This window comes from Amblyomma americanum, chromosome 1 (genome assembly GCF_052857255.1).
Source record: "Amblyomma americanum isolate KBUSLIRL-KWMA chromosome 1, ASM5285725v1, whole genome shotgun sequence".
In the NCBI taxonomy this organism is placed as follows: Eukaryota; Metazoa; Arthropoda; class Arachnida; order Ixodida; family Ixodidae; genus Amblyomma; species Amblyomma americanum.
The window spans coordinates 501,548,934-501,569,288 of NC_135497.1; the positions used below are offsets into that span (position 1 = coordinate 501,548,934).

The following is a 20,355-nucleotide window of genomic DNA, read 5'->3' on the forward strand; positions in this document are numbered from 1 at the left end:
CCGTCCGCTCCTCGGCTGTCATGGAAATTAGCTTTGCGGAAGGATATCGAATTGGTTTCCTACCCTGGTTAACCTCCCTGCCTTTCCTTCTCTTCCTTACTGTGCGGTTAACCAAACGAATGTCTCTTATTTTAGCTTCATCTTTAAGGTTTCCTTATAACGATTGTCAGTACATTTATTATTACCACGATGAAGAACAGTTAGACGTCAAATTAGTCACAAAGGAGAAATTTTTGTTCTTACCTAGTCCCTGTGGTGCAGACTATGTATAGCCACATAATTAGAAACATCGGGCACCTTTCTTATCGTAACAACAGGCTCCTAAAAATATTTGGGACAGCGTTTTCTAACTAGTTATAGCTGTTGTTTATTTTGTCAACAACTGCCCAGCGAGAAGAAGACGATGAGGAAGGGAGTACTGCCAGAGTCCAAGTGCTCTTGCCAAAGTCATAGGCGTTGTGTTTCTTGCCACTTCATACACAGCTGTTGACTCTGCGAAAACACGCAATCAAGGGGAAAAGAGATTGCCTCCAGGCCGCTTCCTCTGATCACCCGTTCCAGTCTGACCTAGTGAGTACCAGCCAGGTACTTCAAAGCGTCTAGAAACGCACAGTATGCGACGTTACTTAGAAGCTAACCTGCATGTCAAACAAAAGGCTACGTTCCTTGCGAACCCAACAATTGCAGGAAAAAATCTGTGTTTAACGTTTCATTCGGCCTCATTAAAAAACTGAAGATGACTGAAGGGCTCTACCACTTATTTGCGACCTTCGCCCTCCGTCAAAAACAGCAGTGAGGTCCACCGTCTGTGTTTAAGGGGGTCGTATCTCTACGCGTGTTGCTGGGACCCACACTTAGAAATCTGGGTAGGGGTGCCACACAGCCTTTGGAATCCATATTGTGTATCTTAGAAAGAAATGCAGTATAATTTGCTCTTACATGCTTGCTGCACATTTTACTTAAGGACGGGCCCCACGGTTAATGTATCGTTGACTTTCCTTTGATGCATTTACACTCTATCGCTAGCTAAAATGCTAGCAGACTTAACCCAGGTCGCTGACCAAACTCGCCTGTCAGCGGCCGGCTGTCAAAGGAGATGTTGGGCTAGTCTAAGGGGGCTCGGAACGCGAACTTCCTATGCCGGCACGTGCTCCTAAATAGTTCATAAAAGCAGTCCAAGCGTAAATATCGACTTACGAATTACATCTTTACATAGCTATAGGAGTGAGCTTTACGAAATTATTTAGAGCCCCTTAGGTATTTCTGGAATGTTTCGTCAGGTCCATGTGGTGGATAGCTTTTGCAGACTGAAATTTTTCAATAGTTTCGTTTAAAAACATACTGACTGAAAACCTTGTGCTGTAAACCACTCAGATAATATATCCGCATGCAAGAGAATGATTTTTTGTCTGTATGTTTTCCAGAGTATACCATGGTGGCCTGAGGAAAGCTGTATAGAGCAGCACACAGCATGGGTTTCTCTTTTGTGGTATGCGTTAATCAAATGCAAAACTAATAAACTGTTCCACCAGCTTTCCGGGCATTGTGACTCCAACTCACATGTCGAACATACGACCTGTTCAACATTACCATATCTAGCTTCTTAGTCATCGAGGCATTCGTAGCATTCAAGTGTAAATGAAAACCAGGACCAGCACAAGCGATATTGTCTGGCTGTAAATTATCGGGAAAAGTTCCAGCAGACTATTTCAGATCAGTGTCCAATTTGTCTCTCATATTTGTTACAGCAAGACCCGGGAAACCAGTCTGCCTTCTAGGAAGCAAAAGGCACTCGAGGCCTCCGTCAGTGCTGAGATGGGCACTTACGCCAGCATCGCCGCTGCTCTTCACGTTGTCTACCACATGAAAGAATGCCTCCCTCCCGGGTCCCTCATGATCATTGTTCCCGTCTTGCTGAGCCTCATCTTGACCAGGTGTGGTACGGTTTCAATTGCGCGTGGTCCTGTTTCGAAATACGCCCGTGTCGGAAAACGTGCTCAGTATATTCCTGAGATTTTGTTTTAAACGCAAAGCAGAAATTCAGACACTGAGTGACTGATTTCCTGAACTTCGACACATAGGAATGGTTGATATTCTGAGCTGTCATTCTTATCACCTAATCTTCAAAATGCACCTTTCAGAAATCGCACGACTTTGGCAGTCGTTGGGCACCTCTAGAACGTGAGACAAGTTCATTGACTCAAGCTAAAATTTGGCAATTTACTTCATTCATAAAAAGAGAAAGACTAATCCCTCAAGACGAAAACAATAAATATTTATAGTGCATGTAAAATAAAAGCTTTAAAAGCGGTCACAATATATTTTTTTCCTTCTGTTCCCGAGAACTATACTCGGTCAGATTGTTGGCGCAAGCATAAACCTATCACTTTCTCCGTTGTTTGTCGCTCACCGTCGTTGCGATGGATTAAGGAAGCCGCTGCTTGTACTGAACAAATTGCTCTGGAACTTGCAAGCGCGAAAAAGTTACCTTGGAGTTCTTTTAAGCAGAAGGTACTCCAGTGAAGTACCTCAGCGCTTGAGTGTTTGATCCAATTATGTGTACGAAGCAACTACTCTGGAGTAAACGCCAGACGAATCTGGAAACTCTCCGCAGGGAAAATGAAGGTGAATAAAAATCTTATTGAGCTGAAACTCTTGGTCTCTCTGTACCCAAATAGCACGCTCAAGTTAGCATGTTACCGTCTACGATGCTTGAGATGTAATTTAACTTGAATGTTTGCCTGGATTATCTGAAATCGTTGAGAAAATGATGCGGATTTCCGCTTTGTTTTGCGTCCCAGTAAGCAGGGCAGCAAAGTTTACAAGCGATGCCATCTGCCTGTCCAAAAGGCAGCCGACGCAAAGAGCACGCTGCCCATGTAGATAAGCAATTTGGATTTTTTATTCATCATCTTGTAGGTGGTTCCACCCATTGAATTCGCCACTCAGCTCTTTTCTCTCGAAAAGAGAACCCAAGTCAGTACCGAATTTTCAATTATTCAAGCCATTGCCAACGATGATTTATTTATTTACCAACATCAATACGCATATGATACCGCAGCGGTGGCCGAGTGGTTGAGCATCCACCTCGCATGCGGAAGGTGCGGGGTTCGATCGCCAGTGCCGCCGGGTACCCACCGGTGATACAATGGTGCAAGCTTTCCTCTCGTCTGGTGCTCAGCTTATTTAGGTTGAAATGCTTGGGATACAGGTCTTCGACCCAACCTTGACAAGTTGATAATACCTAGCGCCATGGCGCTCTTTGGTCATAGATGCCCTTGCGCCATAAAAATCCATAATCATCATCAGTTATAGGCTGTTTTGTGCAGAACACCTTGGCGCAAATGAGGCCGTGTTTACAGAGTGAAAATGTTTCTTTGAACCCGCCTTTTAAATAGGAACTCTCCATGCGGGCCTAGCACCTGTAGCCGCGCTTAGATGACTGCGACCCAAGTCGACTCCAGTCCACGTTTTGAGGGACAGTGCAAAAACGTCAAAAAAGAGAATAGAGGATGAGTCACGCCTGATGCCTTTCTTTTTCAAAATCGGCCCTTTCTCTCAGAAAGTTGTCTCAAGACGCAATCTGTAGCATTCATTTGAGCGCGGCTGATGAGGCCGACATGGGAGTGCTCTCATATCAGGAAGGAGTTGGGCAATAGGCTTATCGCCATTTCTTCATTTCGTCACAGCTAGAGCTAATTTGCAATGCCTGAATAACAAATAAACGTGCGAGTTTTCTATTGCGACGACCTACAGCGCTGCCGGCGCCGTTAATCTCAGAGAACGCACACGTGCAGCCATTTCCTGAAATAAGAATCGGCAATTTATGACAAAGAAGTGAGCGTACCATACTACGCTAGCTTCCGGCATGCACAAAGAATGGCGCCGAGGCCCGTCCTAAGTGCGCAACTCTCCATGCTGCAAGTGACCTTTCCCCAGGCGGCGCCGCACTCAGGAGTCCAGCCGTCCTGCCTCCCCCATGGCGTGCTGCACGTTCGTTACGCCGTCCCGGGACGATGTCCGGTGGGACAGAAGTCGCACCGAAGAGGACGCAGCGATCGGCCGTAAGTTGTGCTCATGCGTTATTCGACAGATGCAAATGCTTGCTGGCATCGCTGTCCATATTGACCTATAAATGGGCTAAATTTGCGCTCCATTTTGTTGCGGAGTGCGGAGCGGAAATAATGTGATGCCAAGTGAAGCATCGGCATTAACGCGGCGCTGTTTGTGCCAATTTCTCTCTTTCTTCCCTCTTAATTGCCACCTTGTTTTGTTTGTAAATAATAACCAAGGTAAATTGTACCAACTGGCCCTCATATAAAGCCGTAATTGATTACAGTGATACGAAAGGTCTTGTAGAAGTCTCAGGGACAATAAATGGTAATGCACGCCGTATGCTGTAGAGAAGCAGAAAAAAACCGTATCTCAGATAAATGCAATGGGATAATATGAATTTATTCCCTCAGTAGTGTCATTCTTCTATAGCAGTAGGCCGAACTACCGCCCCTGTGAAACGGTAATCAGATGCGTAAAATTATTACCTTCCGCGCCAACAGTGTCAGTTCAGGATGGTGCAAGACACGGTCTATCGGTCCCGGCCCCTCCCGCGGGTAGGGCTCTAAATGCGCTGTATTGCCAGGCCTGTGCCGGTTCCGGGCTTGGAAGTGGCGGCCCAGCTGGGCTAAGACACACAAATTTACGGCCTGTGTTGTGCTTTTGATTCACTGTTGTCGGATTGTGCACTCTTGCGGTCTTCTCATGGCAAACAGGACCCACGATGCAAGCTAAGAAAATAATGTTGCTATCATTTATCGATATTTCTTCGTTTGGTATCTGTCTTAGTTGCGTTTTCCTCACGCGAGGAATGCTACGGAGGTTGCTTTTGATTGCTTATTTTTATTTTGTATTGGAGCTGAAAACGTTGCGAAAAAGAAAAGAATGCTGGTACTAAAATCTCAGCTGAGTACTTCGCTCAGTCAGAGGGAGGGAAGATTTAACTTCATCACTTGTACACAGAGTTTATGCAGCGTGATTATGAGTGCAATGACCATGTAACACCGGAAACGCCCGCTTGGCCGCGTTGAACTATAAATAGGCGGAAGTTTAATGACACTTTCCAGCTGTGGAAGTGCAGCCGCACAAGATCGCCCTCCGCTCATCTGATATGCAAATTAAAGCAACCATCCGGCGGTCTCTGAACTGTTGGAAAATATTAATAAATGGTAGGAAAGTAACCAATTAGAGCATATTAGTTTTTCTCACTGGCCTTTTCATGAAGGCAAAGTCCGGAAGGTTTCATCTAAGGCTATTTTATACTTAACATTGTCGTATTCTCGGCGGCAATATCACCGAGCTGCTTGCATTTACACTCATGAAAAAACAACCTCTTTTCCTCTTCTGCACTCAGCAATTTATATTAGATTATTTCCCCCTTATGTTCCCCTGCATTCCTCCAAATTTTCCATTGCATAATCCAGCTAACTGCAGCTGGCCTAGGTAAGGCCTAGCTAACCTTTGATGTATCCTCGATACCTACTAGCACATCTTTTGCCCTTTTACATGTTTAACCCAACGATTCGTGTAGAAACACCACGGTGTGTTCATACCGCCTTGCACGCGTAGAGATTCCAGATGCAGTGTTTTTAACCTGCTCGCAAGCTTAAACTGACGAGTAAATAAATCTACAAAGTAACGTGAGGTACAATTTTTTCGGGGAAACGCCTTGAATGATCAACGAACTTCCTGAACCCGCGACGTTTTCGGAAAGCGGGTCACATTTTGCCAGTCTTTCTCGCCGAGTTGCAACACAGTCGCAGAACAGTGTTTACCTCGTGTTTGGGGCAGGTAGCCTTGCCTGCTTATGAATCATGAAGCCCGAACCAGCAGCAACCTATGGCGGGAATGTAGTAGGCGTCGCATTTCTGTCACCACCTAGTCGGATAAGTGCCACCAACCTTATGAGACGGGGAATTTGTCTTCATCATGCCTCACAAGAATCACCTCATCGGTCCCGGCCCTCAGAGCTACGGACAGACCATATTATTCCTCAATAAAAGAGATGGGTGAACCCACCTCACGTTGTCTCATTTTGCCCATGATATAAGAATTTCTGGATGCGTAGCTCCGATCTGAGCGCCTTTGGCAGCCCGCTTTTACTTGTGTTATTTGTGCATCGATGCAATGAGCAATTTACCTATTTCGTTGCTGCTTGAAGCGGGTCCTGGACGGAAAGAGGTCCGGGCCGGCCACAAGCTCTGCTGGGTAAGGTTGGGATTATAAAAATTATTTAGCGAATCCAATCCGGACCCGTGCTTGAAGCAGCGAGCCAGGGCCGTGAGTTGCTTTGGGCCTTACCTGCGGGCCTGAAAGCAAGGTTCCTGCACTGCACTAGTTCGGCATTTCGTTGTTAGAGTGAAAAGTACTGCCAGTAGTACTCTGTTCGATTAAACTGCCGATAAAACTTTGGGCTTTTGTTGAAATAAAATAATACTCGATTGTGACGTAAATAATTTCCTGACACGAAACAGCGTGGTAGTCGAACAAAGATGCACGAAAGAACAGACGATACCAACCCCTACTTCCACTCAAAATAAATACATGCACCAAAAAAGTTCGTTGGGTAAAGGTGTACAGCACATCCTCTTCATTCTGCATCCGCGCAGGATACGTTCGCGACTGCCTTCAGGGTTTTCCTCGCCTCTAGAGACAGCTTGGTTCACTTGCCTTTCTTCCGGAAAAACTGCAACGGTAGAATACCGAAATAAATCTGCGTGCGCTGCACCACTTTTCTCTTTTTATAAGCTTTTCCTGCATGCATTGTTACCACGTGGCTCGGACAAGGACTAAAACTGCCAGCATCCAGTTGCCACACTGCCAGTTGCCACACATTTCATTTCCCTATAACCTCCCGTCTCCTTATTCCCTGCACATAGTGTCGCTGAAAGGCGACCCGGTGCCCTATTGGTTACGTTCGGTTGCTGGACGGCAAGAAGAGGGATCAAATGGCACGTGCGGCGGCGGGGTTCAGGTGGAGTCTAAACGCAAAAGGCGCTTGTGCGCTCTGCGGTGTCAGCGCGCGAAAAAACCTGAGGTGTTGCAAACTTATCCAGAGCCCTCCACTACAGCTCCCTTTTCTTTCTTCCATCTTCAACTTCTTTCTTTCGCTACGTTCGTTCCTTTCCTCAGTGGCCTACTGAGGTGTCGAGCGGGCATGCGCAAAGAAATCATGTTTCTTTACTCGAAAAAAAAACGGTGTTGTGATTTGCGTGGCAGGACCCATGGCCGATGATAAATCAAGTGATGTAGCCATATGGTACGGCCTGACGGGGAAGAACACTTCGAAAATTTGCAGACGGTCTCATATCTGCATAACCTGCATGCTGACTACAACACCACTAATTCAAATTTTCTTCTTTCGATGGAAAAAATAATAATGTAGGCGTTACGAATTCTCACCTATGGACCATTTTTCTCATCAGCCAAGTTCCATCTATGCATATCATGTAATTTTGTCCTTAACCAAAGTGGAATGGTGGCATTGGTCTATTGGTGCCTTAATACGGCAGCCTTGAGTGGTTCAAGCTAGCACTTCCAGTGACTGCGAATTAGTGGCTGTCTTATTACGCGGCGGCAAATCGTAAATGCGAGCCTTTATGGCTGTACATCAGGATAAGTATTACATTACGGCTACGAACGTGTCAAGCTGTGACTAATAATTTCCGAAATGGTTTAGCCATCAATATAAACTTGGTATCCATACAAAAACTAAAGGACATTTGAAAATGGCATCACGGCGGCACAATTATTTTGTGCTGTATCTTTGCATTTTTTGGAGCTGCTGTGCACATGTCAATTTCATGCTTTCTGTTTTCTTCAATAGACCCCGTTGTTACTTATTTTTCTCACGTATTGTCTACTCATGTACGAGTGTAATCCTTTTTCCCGTGTAAATAATGGCAGAATCTAGTTGATATTTCGAGATATGGCAGAATCTAGTAGATATTTTGAGATATGGGCCTCCTTTTCCTCTAATCGATGGCGTATTGAAACCAGAAATAAGCTGCCTAAATATTGAGCAGTGTTAGGAAGTGTGCATACTCAGTACCTATCAGTTTGAGTACAGCCGGAGTTACGCTTCTAGTAATTATTTTCTTCCTCCAATGAAAAGCAGTGGTTCCGCCTAAAAGGCATTTACGCAGCCCTAACCGCTTCCTCTTTTGCGCAGCGCCCCTGGTGCCGACGGAGAAGCGAGAGCTTGAAGACTCTCGGAGGGCACAGCGTTGTTCCTTGCACAAGCTCGACAGGCATCGCCCCAGAAGAAACAAGAAGGAGCCAACTCGTACTGGCAGCTCCGGAAACCATGGCGCCAGTGGATGCCAGGAGCAACGACGACCACAATCCGCGCCAGCGGGAGAATGGTTGGCAAGCTGCGATGAAGGAAAGGACAGCAGGTTGCCTTCGACAGACGCTCTCGGCAACGGGTTCCACGGACGGCCAGGCCACGGAAGCAGTGCGAGTCAAGAGAGCGTAGAAGTCGCCAGACGCCAGTGCGACGATGACGACGAAGAGAAGGTTCTGATAACAGACCTGTCCTGGAACTCGTTTGACGTCACTGACGAAAGCCACCCATCCGGCACAGCAGACAGCTGTGAGTCCATTCAAAGCCTCCTCGATTTCCGTGCCTGCGCGATGAGTCGTTTTTTTGTGAATGCGGCCTTCTTACTAACCTTTCGTTCGTATTAACATTTGTTAGCCTTCATGCCTGCTTCATAAGTGCGGCCGAGGCACAGCAGACCCCCTTAATATACTAGCGGCATACCACAGAGAATGGGCAAAGAAATTTTCGCTTTCTTTCTTCGCGAGGCAAGCATAGCTTTTGCTAGACTTACCACCAGCTAGGTCGATTATGAAAGCCACTGTTTCCTATAAGTAGTACCTTACTATGACTGCTAAATAAAACGAGGCTTGTGAACTGGGGCTATTGCGAGGCGAACTACGTGGCATTCAATGAAGGAAAGAAGACGTCGGATCAATAGGGTACAGGTATATACGGGCTAGCGGCTTAATCAGAATGTTGTAGGGCACAAAACGCAAAGAACATCTTCTGTAAAGTATTGGTATTCGCAATGTTTTCACGTGCACACTCTCGAAAACCGCAGGGCCGATGGGCATCAAGACCCACTTTCCTGAGCGGATGAGCGCCATGCCAGCCGAGCCACACGCTGTCGCCGAGGCTGATGGAGAAGAGTTATCTGACCGCCATTGCAGAGACCACTGCTTGACAGCAGTTGCGAAGCCCGAGGTCGGGACCACTGCCGAGACCTTTGGTGGCAGGGAGCTCGATGAACTGCTCCAACTATGCGGCCAAAAAAGGCCGGCTACATTCAGCGATCTCTTGCAGGAACTGTAAGTGCACCTCTATGATGCTTTATGCTGCTGTGCTCTTAAAAGCACACTGAGGGCAATATCGTATTTATCTTTATCAATCTAGCGATTTTTCTGCAAAGAGGCTGCTTTCACCACAAAAGTTCCTATTACGAGTTAGAAGAGGTTAATAAATAAACAAAAAAATGTCTCTCGACCGCCTGTCGTTTACGCTACGAACATGCAGTGGGTGCAGAAAACGTTTCGGCACGCATCCGTGAGTCTAGCCTACACAACAGTTTACTTCCAAACTGCGATCACGGAGTCCTTTTCAGTCCTGGCGTACCGAGCTTGCATCGATCCTTACTGAAAAAGTGTGCATAGGTTTGAAAGGGTCAGCAAATACGGTTGCAGCACATTTGGTCTCGCTCTATAGGATTAACGTCCAAAAATTACTCAGGCTATTAGAGACTCCGTAGCGAAGGGCTCCGGACAATTTGAACCACATGGGGTTCTTTAATGTGCACTGACATTGTACAGACACGGTCCTCTAGCATTGCGTCTCCATAAAAATGCGACCGCCGTGGCCGGGATCGAACCCGCGACTGCACTGTGCTTTGCAATTTCAGTGCTCTTTAAGAACCCCAGGCTGTCGAAATTACTCGGAGCTCCGGACTACAGCGTCGCTCATTGCCTCAGTCGCTTTGGAAGCTTAATCCCCTTAAATGTTACAGAGTGAAGCCGAATCTGCAATAATTAAATTATCTCACCCGTTCAAACCTCTATAAACTTTACAATAGGCCAGTGGCGGGAAAAACAATTTGAATCAAATGTTCTCATCTATAGAAGCATTTTTTGTTGCCGGGAAAACATTGGTGTAGCCAAAAGCTGGCATGAATTGATTTTTCCTAAAAACAAAAATTCTATGGAGCTCTCCCCTGTGTTCCTTCGAGGTCGATTGACACGACGTTCCGAATCGCTGCCCATGTGTTCGTGTGTTAAATGCTACCGTATGGTGCTCCACCCACATGGACCGTCCCAGGACGTTTTAGCTTCGCAGAGACTGACGATTCTCGACTCTGATGACGACCAAAGTGATTTCGTCGGCCCTCTACTATATTTATCTGGGTTCACGATTATCCGATTCGACTCTCTTTTCTCCACAAGGCTAGGCTTTCGCTGAGTTTTTAAGGGAAATTGATGTTTTTGGGCACCTCATGGCACATTTCGACTATCGAAGGCTTGCAAGCCACAGATAGCGAAATATTGCTTTCGTAGATATTGGAACAATCTCACCAGGTTGCATACCTTCCGAATTCGAGCCTTAACCCAGGCACAGTGCAAGAAAAGGCAATTATTCCTCCAAGAGCACTAAATACAACATATTTTCACCAGCCTTGGTAGCACTTTACGCGCTCTAACGCCACAGGCGCCTGTAGAACGCATGAGCCATGAGCTCACGTCCGCTACACATCACCATATATGCACTGAACACAGGCAGGGCGCTGTATTTATTTATTTAGTTATTATTTTGCTTGTTTATTTTTTTTATTTACACAATAGGCCTAAGACACCATTAAGGTTATATTCTAGCTGTGTTTGAATGAAGGGGGCTCGAACAATAGTAGTAAAGTTCGCAGCAAAGCACCCGAATTCATCATGTTATGTGGCAACGAATAAGACTCTTTTTATTCCAGAGTGCTGTTCAGAGAAAAATTTGCGTGGTTTAACAATTGTTAAACGGGAAGTGTAATACAGGAAGTGGAGACCTTGGAAAGAAAGAACTGGCGATTTTCACATCATACCAATATAGTGGCGTTATGGAGGACAGCTTGTGTTAGCAGCGAAGATACGATCACACTTCACGCGTTTTATTCTCACCACAATGACTATCTCGCCATCTTCTGCCGATGGTGGGAACCTCCCATAAGCGGAATTCTTAAGTTGCTCGCAGCGTGAACGAAAAAGCCAACCACAAGGAAGAAATTCCTGGCGATTGTTTGAAACAACGCAGCGCGAAGGCGGCGGACCGTAAGCGGGCGCTTTAGGGACAATTTCAACGCAATGACACTGGCTACAATGACGTCTCTTGTGCAACAAGAGAATTGTAAACCTTGCCGCACAATTGTTGGTATTTATCCCCTGAGAAAAACAGCAGCATACATCTATCATCGCTCGGCATACGGAGAAAGCAAGCTTGCTTACATGTTGGCCAATCAGTGTCGCTATTACTGCAGCTTGTAAAGGTCCGTAGTCATGACTATTGTCTGCGTGTGGCTTTAAATATGAGTAGATTTCTACTCCTGCATGTAAAGGCGGAAAAAGTGAAGTCGCCTTTTTCACCGCACTGTCTACTAGGAGCAACCGCTCCTTCTGGACACCGTTTGCTCGTATGAAGTGTAAGGAATGCGTATAAGAATTGCAACGCTGTTATTATAGCATTCTCTGCGTGCGGTTCTATTCAAAACATAACATTTTGCGACCCGAACATCTCAGCCTACAATGACTGCGAGGTCGTGAGAAAATGAAAAAATATAAAATAATTAGCACGGAATAGAAGTTGTGTCAAGCTAACCACTTCCCATCATAACTGCGAACGGAGCACTATATCACCTTGCACTGTAGGCACACTTCACAATTCCAGGTGGCCGAAAATCATTCGAAGCTCTAGAGTGCGGCACATGGGCCGCTTCGAAGCGTTAAGCTCCATAGTTTACCATCTGGTGGCGCAGAGTAGCGATCTGCGGAAAACGGGAACAAGGTCACAAATCAGGTTATGAGTAGATAATTCGAATTACTTCTTTTTATAATTGTTAAATGCTTCTCGGCTCAGCAAGTGCTGCTTCTTATTGCTGGTTCAGGCTAGCTCGTAGAGTCTGGCGGCGTTGCGGAAAGCGAAGACGCCGCTCAATGCGACCCCGATAATGAACTTGATTTTAAAATATATAAAAAATAGATGCAATATATGATTTATCTTTTTCACCATTGCCTTGTGATGGAGGGGGAGAATAAACGCGGTTACAGATTAACGTGATTCTTAATCACCTATACAGTTAGGAGTGGCATGCGACGGCGCCTCTATCGCTTTGCGATACACATTTCTAATGCACTTGCACGCTTAATGTTTTGATGGAAAAAGGACAAGTAACAAAGAAGACTCAAGAGCACTCGAGTGCTTGTCTCGAGAGAAGACTCGAGACAAGCACCACTGTGTAGAAGGAAAAAAACAACAGACAAAGCGCGCTTATAACATGGTTGCTCTACATAAGCAGGTTTATGGTGCATAATAATGAACACCTAGAGAAGGGGGTTTCATGAAGAAAATAGCTGAGGTAGATTTAGTGGCTAATACTTTCTACGTCAATATTTTTATCAATGAATTGATGAATAAGTGATGGAAATTGATATGTTGCCTTAAGACTGCAATTACTGTCATTGCCATTGGGGCAGAACTTTAAACATTGTGTTGAAGTTGGGCACGCTGTCTTCTGTCGGTGAAAATCGTACAAAAATCATCCTAAAACGTAACTAACTTATGCGGTGACAGTGGTTCTTCTATTTTATTACAGTGCAAAAAACCGTGAAATAAAAGTTATAAAACTAAATCCCGCCGGGAAACGCTAGCAAAAACGCATAATTACGCCAGCGAACCCCTCACAGAACAATGCTAACGCCACGGATCTGCACGCAGCGATCCTCTATGAAATACGCCGCAGCGCTGCCACAATGGGGCGCCCAATTCATGAAAATCGGGACTGTGCAAACCTGTACCCAGCGCACTATATCAGGGCAGAGGTTTAACAGGCGAAATGAAAACAGAAGGTCGGCTGTTCATTCTGGGTAAAGCATTGAAATTCTCTGGCTGAGAGGGGCGTAACATATGAGCGCCACTCTAAAAATATATGCCCTATTCCCATTCAACACGCAGTAGTAAAGCAAACAATCTCAATGCCGTCATTCACTATGCATTTCTGAGCTGATTTTATTGCAATTTTACCATGCACTAGCTTGTTCCTTAGCGACCGCCTTTGAACTCTAGACGTTCTTTCGACTGTAGTCTTGTGACATAATGTACTTGTCACACCTAACTAGTATGTAACGTTCTAGTGACGTAGTGATGGTTGCTTCGTCAACGATGCAGTGGCGTGGATAAATGCGTGAAACTCCGAGAGAGGGATGGCGAGGAGATCTTCCGCGTGAGCACAGGCCGCGGAGATTCCCTGCTGACGGTGCTTCATGACGACTACCTCACCCGGCATTGGAAGCGCACTCTGGACGACATAATGGCGCATTCTGGACCGTGAGTGGGCGACGGACTTCGCCATTCAGATTTTGGCCTTTTCACGTTTATATCGTGCTAGAAAATTTATGTTACACTGCCTAGAAGCAGTCTGCACTCAGCATGAATTTTTTGTTGCTATGCCAGTAGGCTTGAGAGCGCTCCGTCAAAACCACATGAGCTGATGAATTCATAAGTAGTTGCAAGCGCCCTCTCGTCAGATGCAAATCATCACCATCATTTAGATAACGCACTGGCAGTTAAACTTGGTATTATGGGAATCTGCGGGCGAATCAAAATTAGGACAATGAATTCGCGGTAAAACACGGCACAAAAAGAAATCTGGGCGCGAATTACAAACTCAAAGAACTGTCGATATCACAGTTGCCTGATCCATGAGACTGAAAAGCGCCATTCTGTTCTCCATTTACACTGCTACCTTGGGCAACGTACTAGGATGGTGGAACAAAACTTCGACGTGATTCAGCAACCTTTATGCGTTTTACGGTGCAGCACTTTAGCGTTATCCGCCACTCTTGTTTTTCTAAACAGGTCGATGCGATAAAACAAATGGCGCCTACTGCATTACCCCAGTGTGTTTGACGCAACAGCTTTCTTTTTATGTTCTGCTAGGCGCTGTTTGCACTGAAGAAAAAATATAGTGCCAAAAAATGGACTAAAATAGTACTCGCCGGGTGGTAAGCGTGCGCCCAGTTCCCGAGCACGCTTGGCGCCTAATTTCAGAATGATGTGCTGGAAAGTAGGAAATTAATAGATTAATATCTGAAGATTTGTAGAACACTGACAAGCGTAATCAATGGGGTGAGCTTCCAATGAAAACATTCTTCATGATTCAGATTGCGACATTCATCATAACATGAGTTATAAGAAAGATAATTAACAAAATTTAGTTTTTATTTGCATAGCAGAGAACGCCATCTAGTTATGTGATGCGCATCAATCCCTACATATACTTAATGAGGGCTGCATATACGTGGCCATCAGGATGTTTTTTTTTATAAAGGTACAAGGAATAAAGCAAATTCCCCGTTTATATACACCAATCTAGTGCTCCAGCGAACTTTCAAAAATTTGTTCGAATTGTTTCGAAAAGTTGTTCAAAAAATTTTAAAATCTCTCAAACACTGCCAGCAATGATGGACATCAGCATCATGAAATGTCATCATAATTAAAAATTTTGGAAATTCAGAACTGCCTTTTTAATTAACAAAATATTCTGGTTAATACCGAAAGAAATTGATAAATCATGTACTGTATCAGTTTTTGAAACCCAGGAAAATATAAAGCACTGCAGCGCGAGGTGGTGATAGTGAAATACTTTTTGAATGCTCAAAAAGAGAGTTTTGGAGCCAGAATACCCGGCTACATGGTCGGTATCCTAAGTCCGAAACACCACACGAAGGGGTTCCGTCTCAAGCCCGCTTTACAAGAGCCCTTTGGGACACCAGTCGGAAGCAGTTGAGGAGGGCAGGCTACCATGCCTCTCTGATAGGGGTAGGGGAACGGGTGAGGACTATGAGTACATACCCACACCATGTGAAAGATATCGCAGATTTCTCCACAGTGTGGACAGCGCCCATCTATGTTGGGGTCAAATTGCTTCACTACGGCAGTAGAGAGAAGTTCCTGTCTGCAGGCGCCGCAGAGTTCGCTTCTCCGCATTACTCAGCCCGGCTGGGTAGAGACGATGGCTGTCACAGTAATGGATTAAAAGTTCACGGAACTGCATAAGCGGATGATGAGCTTCTCCATCGCCTCTAAGAGTTAATTTTTGCCAAGATTTTCTTGGTTTCAAACTCCGTATGTCGAAGAATTTTCAAAGCGTTATCTGAAACAGAAAGTTTGTATATGTGTGTTTTTCATTCTAGATTTATTCTTCCTCTGCATCCTAAACAATTAATACCGATGAAAAACCAGCAACATCACACACTTCCAATTAATCGCCACAAGTTAAAAAAACCAGTCCCTAACTCTTCCCTGGGTTTCGCTTACTTTGACTTCTGTTATAGGTATACAGTCATGCTTAGGTGTCACCACTTCGCGAACTTTTGCGTGCGCTCCCAGACACCCTTAGAGCTTGTGGGGTAGCGGTCTCGGTCACAAAGGAGATGCCCTCGACTCAGCGTCGGAAGCTCAGCCGGAGACCAGCTACCAGTGACAGGGGGTTTGTCGTTTGGTGCCCAGCTTTCTCCGGTCGCAAGCCAGAGAATTTGTCGGAGTCAAAGGTTCACAAATAAAACAAAGTTTATGCAGTGAAGAGACGATACAAATGATTTCACTATCACTCGTACGGGCAGATACAAAGTGATTTACAGATACAAAGCAACTCATGCAAAGTGACAATCGAGAGAGATTACATTTTAACAGAACCTTTGCACCTAAAGTGCACTAACACATAGAGAGCAAACCAACCAAAACACGATTTGTTCACGGGGCACTGCGACACTCCGACGACCTGAGAAGCTCGACGGGGCCGTCCCGCAGGTTCGCGTGCGTTGCCTCGCTGGTCCGGGCTGGGCGAGTGGTGTTCTCCCGGGAGTCTTGCGGGCGCCCTTCTCAGAAGCTTACACGGCGGCTCGGGCTAACCGACGGCGGTTGAAGCCCCTCATTTATAGGCGCGGTCCGCGTCTGTTGAAGCTCCTCCTCGGTGGAAGCTCCTCCTCCTCGCGCCGGGCGTGCGACCCCATTGGTCGAGCGCGGAAACCACCTTCTAGAAAAATCTAGGTCATTCGCGCCACGCGGAGTCATCGGCGCAAGAGCGAAGGGGAGAGAGTATCACTTTAGCCCTGACACGGTTACCCCCTTTCAGTCGACAACGAGCAGAAACGTCTCGGACATTCTAGAAAAATCGACACCGCGCGCTGCCATGCCTCCCTCGGCGCCGCGCCGGCGAGTTGAGTTGCAGCAGCACGCGCAAAGCTACGCACTTTCCGGAGTTGTTTCCCTGCTGTTTTGTTTTATTTTCCCGTGCACGGGCGCGATTGCTTAGGCGCAGCGCCGGTGTTTTTCGAAAGTGCGCCGAATTTTGTGACACTAGGTGATATGGACACTTCATGTCCCGAGCAAGTGTGTCCATAAAACGTCGCCCGTAATACCGAATTATGAAGAAAAAATATTTTGAAAAGAATAACTGCTTCTTGAATACGAATACTTCTGTGCATAGTGGCGAGGAGTTAAGTGAAAATTGGCAGTCTTAGAAGCTCCAGGTACAATTTTCTGATTGCCATTGTCATTAAAAGCTCGTTTGAAGTGGTTCATGCGTATGTGTTAGGTAGGGTAAGGTAAGGTAAACTGGTAGAGTAGGGTAAGGTAATAGGGTAGGGTAGGGCAGGACAGGGCAAGGGAGGGCACGCGTAATATCTGACACTTTGCTCCATAAAATGATACCTGAACCGGTTTATCTATTTTCTATTTTTTTTTTTGTTCTTAAGGTCACCTGAAGTCACTGCAGACAGCTTCAATAATGATGCGGGCTGGGATGACATCCGAAAGTAGGTTTTTCATTTTTTGTTCAACACTGTGGCATTGACGTCCACGTTAACTCATTTGACGTTTTTTGTAACAATCTTTCCAGGTGTTACTGCGTGCGGGACAAGTACAGTGAAGTCTTGAACAAAGCCTGTATCAATTACTTTTACCTGAAAGGATGCACTAAGTTCGGAGAGGGTACGAGCACTATCACCGCACTTCCTTTCACTCTCCTCCATGTGTGTTTTATGTGAAAATTACTGAGCAGCTTCCGTGAATTTTTATAAAGGAAAAGTTTTGACGCTTGTGCATTGTAATAGCACGCACATCGTTATTCTTTCATTCTCTCACTACTCGAAGTACAAGGCAAATACTCATTGCTGGTATACAGCCTCTAACGCGCAAAAAATCCGTTCATTCTGAATACCATCTCACTCCCTTGCTACTGCCCGACATTCGCTAGAATGACATTTATTGTCGACTATACTCGATAAAACGTGCGACTTTCTTTGGTTTCGAATGTGTTCTCTTGAGGGCGAGGCACTAGAAGGACACAAAACGCTAATCCATGAAATAATTTTATTTTTACTTATACTGAGTGCATACCTTTGAATATTATATGCTCTAACCCCTTCTGAGGCTTGCATCAGCGCTATGCAGTTAAAACCCGGCATACGTTGTAAATCTCTGGGACATGTCTCTATGATCTCCTGTTTAGCATAGGAAAATCAAGCAACTCCTGGTGGAGCAAATGTCACATTTTGCAGGAAAGATGCCGTAGCGCTCTCTTGCCTTCGGCAATTCGAAGCCAGTGACTGATGGCATTGTGTTTACATTCATCAGCGACTGTGCCGTTTTGATTTTTTATGGTAATTGCATCGGATTTCTTAGCCACTTTATATAATCAGTTCGTTTTACAAAATATTTTCAAGCGTAGTAACATTTGCAGGGCAAAATTTTATTTTTTTGGGCACACATACGTCGCAAGCGGTATGTTTCCCCATCGTCAGTGCCATTATTCACAGATGACGTTAATTTTTGTGGTGAGGCAGTAGGCAGAGCTAATGGCGTTATGTTCGGCGCTCGTTAGCTCATCAGTGGAAATCAGAAAAGAAAGAAACAACATTAAGCGCATTGCACACGACAGGCTGCAGCCTTTCACTTTCAAACAATCTCGCTTGTCACCATTTTCTCCTTTTCTTTTGATTTGGAATATCAGGAGGATTGCGTCCTATCTTAAATTAATGTGAACGTATTTGCTCGTTAATTGTGTTTATGGCGAAAACTTATGTCGTGGTTTAAAGGCAAAAACTTATAATATGCCTGGTATAAATGTATTTATTGGTGAACACAGGGATACACTTGGTATTTCGCAGATGAACGAGCAATGATCCTCCCATACATGGTTGTCCTCAAGCCCCTCCCTGGACAGACTTCTAACTACCTTTAAAGGTATGTGTCGTCTTTCATTTCAAATTACTCTAATGAACCAATGACGTAATCTTCACGAGCTACCCACAGCACGCTTTGGTGCTGTTTTCTGTTTCTTTTCCGGTTTTCGCCGCAAGTACTTGTGGTCCGCGGTGCCATCAGACACCCAAGACGGTAGGAGGCGTTTCTGCAATGTAGTTCACATTACTGTGCAACGTCTTTTCTATTAGCGTCCCGTAAGCTAGTACTGCAGTGCGCTATGCCACATATACACGACAATGCTCATCTGAAACGTGTCCTCGCACACATCTGTCACGATCTTGCGTTATCACAGTATACTGGACAGTGTCCCCTGTCTTGGTTCATTCACTGTGCATTACATGTCCGTGAATGCTGCACGAGGCAGATTGGTAGGAATCAACTTTATTTGTCTACGAAGGAACCAAGTGAGGGGTGGGGGGAAAGAGGAAGCAGGACAACGATGAGCCCACGGGCCGCTCTAGATGGCCGGGCACTGCTGTGCTTCGGCGACCCCTCGGGCCCATACCTTTGTCAGAAGCTGTATCTCCGGCAGCGAGCTGCACAGGGCAGCCTCCCACCGCTCTTGATGTTCTGACCCTAGCCACGGGGGCTTTGGTTTGTTTGGGTAGTTCAGAAAGATGTTATTAAAGTCGGCTCTGGTGCTAGGCCACAAGTGGTAGTGAGAAAACAGCAGAATAGAATGCGCTTCCCCTCTTCTCGTCCACACAAAAGGTCACTATCCTCAAGTTCCCAATGGTGCAGTTAACAATATGCGCCAGGTATACAGCGCCTTTCCCCTCTTCTTCGTAAGCAATTGATTTCAAGATAATTATTCTATTGATGCTTCAGATGATGCTAAAAACGACTAAGGTTTCCGCGCGAATTCAATTAATAAATGAGTGTTTTAATTTGTACCCTGCAGCTTACTTACAACAGTTTCCAGCTATCTTTAAGTTTAAGTCAGAGTACTACTTTACTGAGGCGAATTGTGGTCAACGCCGATGTCGGTGACGAGATCTTGGTGTCTAGAGTAACTGCGAAAATACCCCATTGCCACCGCTAGGGATCTTTCTCCCGAATCCGAACTCGTAAATTTCCGAAAACGGGCACCACGACTCCTGTCAGTGTTGGTCATGGAAGGCACCGCTGTTGTGTATCATGAGCACTTTGTGAAAAAAAAAACTGCACAGCATACTGATGCCATGCTCGATAAGCTGAGATGAAATGCGATTTATAATTCTTTCCTTCACTCTCTTCAGTTTTGGACGCCTAATGCGTCCGCAGGAACCCCTCCGCAAAGAGTTACTTAACCCATCGAGTTAAAAAAGCTCCGAACTATGATCCGGCCATGAACACTGGCTTTTGCCTAGAGGTTAACAGACTGTGGCACCGCCTTTGAGCTGGAAGATCCAATACTGAGGCTGGTCTGCCACTTCTGTGTCTGTCCTGAAGTCGGCAATTGAGTAGCGCTGAGCAGTTCCTCTGAATGCAGCAGGTGGAATTCACGTCTGCTAACCTCCGAGGCTGATGCCAGCACCAGCGCCAGTTTCGGTATATGGACATTGTTTGCAACAGGCATTGATGAACAACTCAGCACTGCTTTGCCTAGAGCCGGCTTTCGCCATGCTCGAAGTGGGCTCTGCAGCGTACACTTGACTGCTGCTGTCCTTCGTTCACAGGCTCGAAGGGCACAGACCGCAACTGAGCGAGTTCCCTCAGCACGACCTGAACATCAGACAGCCTGCGCCTAAAGTTAGAACATCACGTTTCTC

General features: G+C 45.7%; 1 protein-coding gene across 1 annotated transcript; it reads left to right on the forward strand.

The window, feature by feature from the left end:
* Positions 1-407: 407 nt before the first annotated feature.
* On the forward strand, positions 408-18,581 carry LOC144127950 (uncharacterized). Its single transcript, XM_077660971.1, has 9 exons — positions 408-570; positions 1,749-1,934; positions 3,940-4,064; positions 8,225-8,647; positions 9,159-9,405; positions 13,505-13,663; positions 17,095-17,154; positions 17,238-17,329; positions 18,508-18,581. The coding sequence occupies exons 2-9, from the start codon at positions 1,816-1,818 to the stop codon at positions 18,579-18,581; spliced, it is 1,299 nt and encodes a 432-aa protein (XP_077517097.1). The 5' UTR covers positions 408-570; positions 1,749-1,815.
* Positions 18,582-20,355: the final 1,774 nt, after the last annotated feature.